Source organism: Rattus rattus, chromosome 11 (assembly GCF_011064425.1).
Source record: "Rattus rattus isolate New Zealand chromosome 11, Rrattus_CSIRO_v1, whole genome shotgun sequence".
In the NCBI taxonomy this organism is placed as follows: Eukaryota; Metazoa; Chordata; class Mammalia; order Rodentia; family Muridae; genus Rattus; species Rattus rattus.
In genome coordinates this window covers 72,918,729-72,928,080 of record NC_046164.1, presented here as the reverse complement: position 1 = coordinate 72,928,080, position 9,352 = coordinate 72,918,729, and the positions used below count along the sequence as shown (strand labels likewise).

The following is a 9,352-nucleotide window of genomic DNA, read 5'->3' as shown; positions in this document are numbered from 1 at the left end:
ATGAACCCTTTACCCCAGTGATGTTTTCCTTGAATCTGGACCTCCTAGCCCTCTGTCCACCCACATACAAATGTCTTCCTACTGAGAGCCCTGCAGTCTGAGGTTGAGACAGGTTGAAATAGGCTTCAGAGGCTGGAGAGATGGCTCAGTGGCTAAAAGCACTTACTGCTCTTGCAGAGGACCTGAGTTTGGTCTTTAACACTGACATAGTAGTTCACAACCACTACTAACTCCAGATCCGGGAGCTCTGATGCCCTTTGGCTCTACAGGCACCAGGCACACCCATGGTGCACCCATGTAAATGTAAGTAAATCACTCATCCCTATAAAATATCTAAAAAATAAAAAGTGTTCAAGGAGCTGGAGAGGTGGCTCAGCGGGAGAACTGGCTGCTCTTCCAGAAACCCCGGGTTAATTCCCAGCACCCACAGGGCAGCTCACACTGTCTGTAACTCCAGTTCCAGAGGATCCAACACTCTCACATAGACAGACATGCATAGATGCTAAACACTGATGCACATAAATCTTTTTTTTTAATGTGCACAGAAGTGGGCAATAGCAGGCTCTTGTAATCTCAACACTCCCATATGAACATACACACCACTAATGATAAACAAGAAATTTAAATTGGAAGAAATACCTTTTAATTGAAAGAAGCGTAGTAGATAATGGATTAAAAATTCCAGAGGAATACAGCTCGCGTGTGGGGATGGGAGGGGGTTGATTCAGTTTCCTTCCCACAACTCTTCTTGGAAAAACTAAATGCCCCAGATTTTGGTTCTCTTCCTGGAAGTCTCCTATCTACACTCGCTGCCCTTCAACTTGGGTTACTCAGCAGCGATCTACGGGCTCCCGCAGGCATCAAACTCATCGGAGGCAAGTGTGACAATGTAGATTCCTGGTTCATCTGGGACAGAGGTCTCCGGTGGGAACTGACTGACTTCACCTTTATTTCATAGTGAAGGGATTAGGAACGCTTGCAACCGTGCGGAGTCACGACCACCAGAGGGCGCTGCGGGCCGAGCTACACAGTCTCGCTTTGCCATTTTATTTCTCTAGGCAGGTTGTCATCCAGTACTTGTTAGGCGACAGCCGGGTGGGGCCTGTCCAGGTGGGCGGGAGCTTCCCCAGAAATCCAATTACCGCAAAGGGGCTAGCCCAGGATGGACCTTGTTCTTGCTCACGTGGAGCAAGTTGGGTTTGGAACCAGCCCCTGGGGTTCAGCTGCTTACCCTAACTGGAAATCAGAGGCATCTATTTTTCGGATGGGAAACCCAAAACCCATCCAGGATTCTGCTGGGTGGGCCCCATGAAATCCAGCTGTGAGTCACCTCGGAGTGCCTAGGGAGCAGTACACAAAGTGGGCAAGCTCGGGATGGATGCCGGCCCGCGGTACCCTGCTTCCCGAAGCTGTGGTTAGCTTTGGTGATTCATTTTCCCTTCTGCTGCCCCAGAGGGGGCGCCGCCCTGGCCTGAGAGGGGGAGAAAAGATCTGGAGAGGAATGGAGGGGAAATAAGATGAGGCAGCCTTAAGGGACCACGTGGTCTAGCTCCGTTTAATTCCAAGATCTCAAGGAGACATTTGTGGTCTGGGATCAGGTGATGTCGTATGTCCCTTTTCAACGCCCTGCTTCTTGACGACAGACAACTTTGGGACGGCTCTGCAGGTTGCCCCAGGGTTGTCAACACTGATACTGGTCTTTAAGGAAGGCCCTTAGCGCTGCAGACAATCCGGATTCCCGTTGGTGGCTGGTACAGCCCTCACTCTCCACTAAAAGACTCTGCCGCAGCTGCGCAAGCCCAGCCGGGGAGGCGCAAAGGCTGTGGGAGGGGCTAGACGTCCCCGGGCTCCCCCGCTGGTCCTTGTGGGTGGGGCCCGGGCTGAGCCGAACTTTCCGGGTGGAGCGCTGCTTCGGTAGCCGCGGAGAGGGCGGGGCCGGGAGCGCGGAGCCGCGGGCGCGCTTGGGAGGTTCTAGAGCCCGGTGCCCGAAGCTGCCAGATCCACCGCGGGAGCGGAGCCGCAGTCAGAGCAGCCTGCGCAGCTGCAGCCAGTCCGAGCTCGCGGTTCTGCGTCTGCCGGCTCATCAGCGTCTATTCCCCGCACAGTAAGAGGCGAAGGGGGGCTGGAGGAGGGGGACTGCGACCTCCATTCCCACGCTGGGAACATTATCGACCCTGCCTGGCCTGGTCACGGCCTGAGCACCAAACACACAGGAGGTCGGGATCAGTGTCCTCATCCTGACAGTCTGGGGACCGAAGATGGAAAAAGGCAAGCGGATTCTGTGTAAAACCATCGCGTGAGCTCGGGGCGAGGAGGAGGGAGAAGACCTCCCCTGGTGCGGGAGGTGCCCAGGGCTTACGAGGCCTGGGGGCACCAGCCAGTCCGGCATCTCAGCAGCCACGACCTCGGTTCTTCTCTGACGGAACCAGAATTATCGGCTGGCTCAGGGTCTAGCACCTGAAGCAGTGCCCTCTCCTATCTGAGGAATCAGGACCTGGCTCAGCGAGTCCCTGGAAAAGCCTGCCTTCCTGCCCCAGCCCTACTGGTGCGGATGTGCCGCTGCCCACTGGAGCACCATGAAGTCAGGATGACCTCAGCCGAAGCAGTTGCTGTGGCTGGAAGTGCCCAGGAGCATGGCCGTCCCAAGTGGCCTCCTGACAAACCTCAAGTCCTTGGGCAGCCTGCTCCGGCAAGAGTGGTTGTGGCAGCACTGGTGTGGCTGTTGGCAGGAGCCAGCATGTCAAGTCTCAACAAGTGGATCTTCACAGTGCATGGCTTCGGACGGCCCCTGTTATTGTCAGCCCTGCACATGCTGGCAGCCGCTGTGGCATGCCACTGGGGGGCCCAGCGACCCGTGCCCCCTAGCATCCACCGCAGGGTGCTGTTACTCAGCCTCACCTTCGGGACCTCCATGGCGTGTGGCAACGTGGGCCTGAGCACTGTCCCCTTGGACCTAGCACAGCTAGCCACCACCACCACACCACTGTTCACTTTGGCCTTGTCCGCGTTGCTGCTTGGCCGAAGACACCATCCCCTGCAGTTTGCTGCCATGGGTCCGCTCTGCCTAGGGGCTGCATGCAGTCTGGCTGGAGAGCTCCGGGCACCTCCTGCTGGTTGTGGCTTCTTGCTGGTGGCCACCTGTCTCCGAGGCTTCAAGTCTGTTCAACAGAGTGAGTGCCTGGGTCGCCATCTGAGGAGGTGGGGTGTGTAGCCGCCTTGTTGCTGTGAGGGGGTGGCAGTGATCCTCTTTTACGGACACGGCTCGGAGAGAGGATCCAGCGAGTTCAGGCCTCAAACTTAAGCCTTAGAGGCATAGTTAATGACAGTTGTTGGTGAGCTGTGTTCTATAACTCGAGAGTCCTTTTGTCCCACTCCATCCTACTGCCTCTCATTGAAGCAAGCACTTTATTATCCCCGCTTGACAGACGTGCAGAACCTGGGCCTTGTGCCAGCGAACAGCAGAGGCACGATTTGAGCGTGGTATTCAGACTCCATGCTGTGTGTCCTAGGATTATGAATCCAGAAGGCCAGGGAGCACAATCTAGGGAAGAAAAGGAAAGGCAGAAGGGTCTGGAGCTGGTTGGGAACACAGGGGTTTGTCAGAGCCCAAGCAGCGTTTACCAGGAGCTGCAGTGTGATGAACCTGGTTCTGGGTGTTGGTCATCGGTTGTCATGGCAATTCCCATCTTTGTCTTCACATCAGAGGTGATGGAATGAATAAGAGAGTGTTTTACTGGGGGAGGGGCAGGGCAGGGAAGCTCAGGCTGGCCTCAAACTTGTGATCCTCCTGACTCAACCTCCTGAGTGCTGCCAAAGAGGTTTATGATTGGCCCAGGGTCACGAGGACTTCCAAGTCTGGTCTGAGTGACTGGATGCTGGCCTCTTGTGAGTGGGCAGAAGCAGGACTCAGGGTAGAAGGAAGGTATCCTTCCCCACCCAGCCCCAGTATGCCGGGGGTGGAGGCTGATCTCCTGAGCATGGAGGGGCTTTTGAGTCATAGCTCTTCCCTTCCTCCACCATAACTCAAGGAAGGAGGAGGAGCGTGTAGAAAGTAAGGGGTTCCCAGGGGCGTTGAGCTATGGTTAGTGTAGCCTGCAGTGAGGAACGGCGAAGTGAGGCCTTAGCCCTGCCTGGCATCTTCCATCTGGGCCCCGAAGGTCCCGTCACTGTCTCTCCAGGCCGTGAGCAGGGTGAAAACACAGTTCTATTTTAGCCCTCAGGTTACATGAGCTGAGGCCTGAATTGGGCCTTGAAGTGGCTCAGAGAAACCTGACTCTGAAGGGCCTTTCTGGGTAGGGACACTAGGCAGAGAATGCCCAGCTTCCAGCCCCAATTGCACCTGCCAGAGCCAAGTCCTCCTCATACTGGGCTCTGGGCAGCTCCTGTCTATAGGAGGAGCTGTGGCCAGCCAGGCATTAGGGTGCTCAGGTCTGTTCATAGTAGCATGTGACTGGCAGACACCTCTTGGTTTCTGCTGGCTCCTTTCCTCTCTCTCTCAAGACTGGACCTCTTTTTTTTTTTTAAGATTTTTTTTTTTTTAGAATTATTTAGTTTATGTATATGAATATACTGTAGCTGTCTTCAGACACACCAGAAGAGGGCATCAGATCCCATCACAGATGGCTGTGAGCCACCATGTGGTTGCTGGGAATTGAACTCAGGACCTCTGGAAGAGCAGTCAGTGCTCTTAGCCACTGAGCCATCTCTCCAACCCCCAAGACTCGACTTCTTACACTGAGTGCGCATTGGGTGTCCTTTACTTCGACAGCTGTGGGCCATTTGGTTCCCAGGCTGTGTGCTGGGTCATCTCTGTGTCCTCAGCCCCCGGCCTGGGGCCTGGTGTAGGGAAGAAATTCAGATGATGTCTTTAATTGATGGTTTTGATGCCAGTTGACGTCAGGTTGGTAAAGAGCCCTTAGAGAGCTGGAGGTTCCCCTATCAAATGGGAGCCTAGCAGAGATGAGGAGAGTGACTGGATCCAGGATTAGGAATGGGTTTCTAAAAAGAGGAAGTCTGTTTTGCTAAGGGCTCTTGGGCCAGCCAGAGAGTGTACCGGTGCTAGCTCACTCCTTCCCTGAAAGGCCTGAGAGCAGTCGGTAGGAGTCCAGAAAGAGAGCTCAGGCAGCCCTAGACAGCCTCTTCTTTTCTACTTGGGCTGGCTGCAGATACAGGGGGATGTACGGAATCGTCTGTATGGTGTTGCCCTCAGACCCAGAGAGGCAAGCAAATGAGGTGCCGGCCAGCAGCCGAGCCTGCTGTCTTCTGTAGCCACCTGTGTTTCAGAACTTCCTTTGAGTCCCCAGAGAGTAGAGCGCTGTACTTAGCAAGACAGAAGTTGTATCGAGCGCAAGGTGGGCACAGGTGTGGTGGGGGGCTTGACAAGGCTGCCAAGGGAGCTCTCCAGCCACAGTGCTGGTGACAGAGCAGCAGAGGACATCCTTGGATGTGACACAGGCTGTGGCAGACTCCCCGTCAGTCCTCAGATTCAGAGGATGGTGTCGGCCTCAGTGCTGAGAGTTGTACACGGAGTGTAAGTGCTCTCCTGCCCCCCTCCACAAGGAGACTGAGGCAGAGAGGTGACTGTTACACAGCTAGGGAAGGGGCAACGTGGGGATAGGCCAAGAGGTCACTGCTGTGTGTGTGCAGCAGAGGCTGAGTGTGTTCAGACGCTGACATGAAAGTACCTTTGAGGCAGGTGTGATGCCCGCAACCCTGACATCCTGGGAGAGTGATGAGTTCAAAGCCAGCTGGGGCTACCAAGTCAGATTCTGTCTATAAGAAAAAAATAGAACATCTTTTCAGCCTGGCAAGGTGGCACATGCCTGTAGCCCCATCACTTTAGAAACAGAGACAGGAGGGTCACATGTCTAGTGTGGGCCAGCCTGTGTTCTGGGTCAGCCTGAGCTACTTGGAAAGCCCTTGTCTCAGGGCTAGTGAGGTTGCTCAGGGTGTGAAAGCATTTGCTGCACAGATGACGTGAGTCTGATCTTCAGAACCCACAGTGGAAGGACGGAACGAGCTCCTGCAAGTTGCCCTGCGACCTTCACATAGTCCATATATATACATACATACATCACACAAATTGCATGTGTGCAATATATATATATGTATATATGTGTGTATATATGCATATATGTATATATATATGTATATATACGTATATTATGAAAACGTGTGGATATTTTTTAATGTTACAGAGACTGTCTCACCCTCCCCCTACCCCCGCTTGGGAGGAGCTGGGGCTGTGTAGCTCAGTGATAAAGATCTTTCTTAGCACAGGCCCCAGCACCAAAAGGAAGCAACAAAATATCTTTGGGAAAGCAGAGGAGGATGGAGAGGGTTTTGGCAAGGGCAGGGTCACCGAGGAGTCAGGACACCAGGAGTTAGTCACTTCTGCCACAGGAATCACTGCTCTTTTGTGGGCTGTGTGAAGGGGTGTGGGAGGTTGGGCAGGATGCAGGGCAGGTGCACAGGCTACCCCTGAGAGTGAAGTCCACCTGAAACCAGAAGCCTTCCTGTACTGTCTTTAAGGCCCAAGCCACGGACAGCTCCGGCTCCCTTTGGAGTGAATGAGCAGGCAGCATCATGGTTATCTATTCGTTTCTAGGAATGCATGAGCTGGAGAGGCTGTTGCCTAGGGAACCAAACCCAAACAGCAGAATGAACTGAGAGGGGAATAAATACCACTTCCTGTTCCAAGTATGGGCTGTGAATAAGCACTGCGGGCTCCTTGGAAAGTGTGTGTCAGGAAACAGCAACCTGGGGGCCCAGGCGGGCACCCGTATCAAGTGTTGACTCTGCCCCACTGACTTAGAGAAGGTTCCAGACATTTCACCCAGGGTGTGTAGGCCTCTGGTGGTGACCACGCTTCTCTTTGTGAGTCAATCAGCTCTATAGAAGCTGGTATGGACATTGGCACCTACAGCCATGCTTGTGTAGGCAGCAAGCTCCCCTTCCCTTGAAAACCTAAAAGGTTCTCTCATACTTCTGGATCCATCTCGACCAGCCCTACTGTTTTGGTAGTTTTTTTTAAAAAAAGATAATATGCAGATTATCAAGCCAGACACTATAATATACACCTGTAATCCCAACTCTTGGGGGTGGATAACAACACTGGGAAAACAGGAGGATGAAGAATTCAAGGCTAGCCTCAGCTACATGGCGAGCTCAAGGCCACTCTTGGCTATACAAGAATTTGTTTCCGAATACAAAATCAAACAAAGTCCCGGATTCTCTGTCATAAACAGTGAGTAACTGCCAGGAGCCAACAATGACTGTCCTGTTGCTCCTTTGTCATCCCCGTGGTTGAAGCCTGACGACTGCTCTCACCATTTTGACTCAAAATTATTTTCTTAACCGGTTTCCTCCTTCCTCCCCCTCCTCTGTAGTGCTCCTTCCCTCCCTCCCCAGCTTCTTCGTCTTCTCTTGTTATAGCGGGCAGTGACAGAGCTGGGCTCTCTGCTGCTCTGCCCCTGCTTCCTGACTGGAGCTGCGAAGACCTTCTTCTTAACATTTCCTGAGCACTTACTATAATAAGGCTTTTGTATTTGCTTTGTAAAATTTCACAGTTTACTCAATAAGTGGGGAATGGGCACAGGTCACAAGCCCGGGGGGGAGGGGGGCTGACTCCCCTACCGCTTGCAAGTCATACTTTAGGGCAGGAGGCCCTAACCCTGCTCAGAGTCAGGATCAGCTTCTGGGAGGCTGGGTCACGAGGATGGGGCTGTGCGGGGCTGTGCGGGGCTGTGCGGGGGCAGGGCGGGGCGGGGCTGGGCGGGGCTCACTGGGTACTGTCTCTATACCAGCTGATGACAGGTCACTCTCTTGGTTTCAGGTGCTCTGCTGCAGGAAGAGAGGCTGGATGCGGTGACTCTGCTGTACGCCACTTCTTTGCCCAGTTTCTGCCTGCTGGCAGGCGCGGCGCTGGTGCTGGAGGCTGGTGCCGCCCCACCGCTGCCTCCCACCGACTCTCGCCTCTGGGCCTGCGTCCTGCTCAGCTGCTTCTTGTCTGTCGTCTACAACCTGGCCAGCTTCTCCTTGCTGGCACTCACATCTGCCCTCACCGTCCACGTACTGGGCAACCTCACGGTTGTGGGTAACCTCATCCTGTCTCGGCTCCTGTTCGGCAGCCACCTCAGCGCTCTCAGCTACGTGGGCATCGCTCTCACCCTTTCAGGAATGTTTCTTTATCACAACTGTGAGTCTGTGGCCTCCTGGGCTACCCGCCGGGGGTTGTGGAACAGGGACCAGCCTGGCAAAGGTCTTTGAGACCTGGGAGAGCTCATGAACTAGACCCGGACAGCCCCAGCCTGAATCTAACCTCGGACAGTGGCCATGAGGAAAGCGGAGAGGTGCTATGTCTGCCAGGGCAGGGGAAGAAGGTACCTTCTGGAAGGGCTGCCTGGGAGGCTACACCAGGGATCTCAGAGAGACCCACCTCCTGTCCCTGCCTTCCTCACGACTCACAGCAAACCCTGCCACTGGATGGTGGGTCCAAGTCTGGCACATGCGCCTGTCAGATGGATTGGTGTCAGTGACTATGATGAAGATTGCTGGGCAAACTTAGGAAAACCTCAAAGTGTTATGAGGAAGACGTTGCCCGGCGGTTGCACAGTCTTTCCTGGGGGCAGGATGTGAGGGTCACCAGAGAAGGCTTCTTCATGGCTGGGCTCCCCTAAAGATGGGGTAGTCTATGCCAACTTCAGGTAGCTACTGCAGCCTCACTCTGGTGCCTCCTCCCCTGGATTTGGGTCTTCCATCCCCAATAAAGTATTTTTTCTTGGGACACCCGTGTCATTCCTTGAGGCTCCAGCCAAGGGAACATCCAGGGAGTGGTGGGCTACCACATGGTTCTCCCTAGCTCCCTGACCCTGTGTTAGCCTCCAGCCTAGCACTGTTCTCTATGCTGCCCCTCCATGGTCAGGTACCATAGACCAGCTTCAGGACAGTGGCATTGGTTCCCTCCCTGCCCCGCCTTGCCCTGGTCTGGACCATCTGTTTCAGACACTGTTCTCTTGGAGGAATCCTCCCTCCTAAAACACATGTTCTGGAGCTCCACTCTGCTCTGAGGACACCATGCTGTACACCATGAAGTCTCCTTCATTCTCTCCCCCTCTCCCATGAGCACAGTGCCAGCCCACCCACCAGAACCTTCGTGCGTGCTGTCATGCTCGGTTCCTTAACTACACACCTTCCTCCCTTCTCCTGGCTACATCCTTACCTGGAAGAGAGAGACTCCCAACATGCTACTGTCCTTTCAAGGAGGCCTGGACTGCTTGATGAGGGCTGAGTTTAGGGTTGTAGGTGCACAGGGTCAGTCATAAGGACAGCTTGGCAGAGGGGCAGGTACCAG

The 9,352-nt window shown here is 54.3% G+C and overlaps 2 protein-coding genes across 2 annotated transcripts in view; one reads left to right on the top strand and one right to left on the bottom strand.

Moving 5' to 3' along the window:
* Positions 1-626: 626 nt before the first annotated feature.
* Dusp18 (dual specificity phosphatase 18) overlaps positions 627-9,352 on the bottom strand; it is a 21,778-nt gene continuing 13,052 nt past the window's right edge. The window contains exon 4 of the transcript XR_004389420.1: positions 627-5,772. The gene's annotated coding sequence lies outside the window, so the exon portion shown is untranslated. The remainder of the gene's footprint in view (positions 5,773-9,352) is intronic.
* On the top strand, positions 2,019-8,787 carry Slc35e4 (solute carrier family 35 member E4). The gene is made up of 2 exons (XM_032915933.1): positions 2,019-3,170; positions 7,835-8,787. Exons 1-2 carry the CDS (start codon positions 2,552-2,554, stop codon positions 8,266-8,268), a joined length of 1,053 nt encoding a protein of 350 aa, XP_032771824.1. The 5' UTR covers positions 2,019-2,551; the 3' UTR covers positions 8,269-8,787.

What these genes read in the sequence shown, in the direction of transcription:
- Slc35e4 (XM_032915933.1), top strand. Translation starts at nt 2,552, where the DNA reads ATGTGCCGCTGCCCACTGGAGCACCATGAAGTCAGGATGACCTCAGCC. An exon ending in CTTCAAGTCTGTTCAACAGA is followed by an intron (nt 3,171 to 7,834) that starts GTGAGTGCCTGG and finishes TCTTGGTTTCAG; the next exon opens with GTGCTCTGCTGCAGGAAGAG.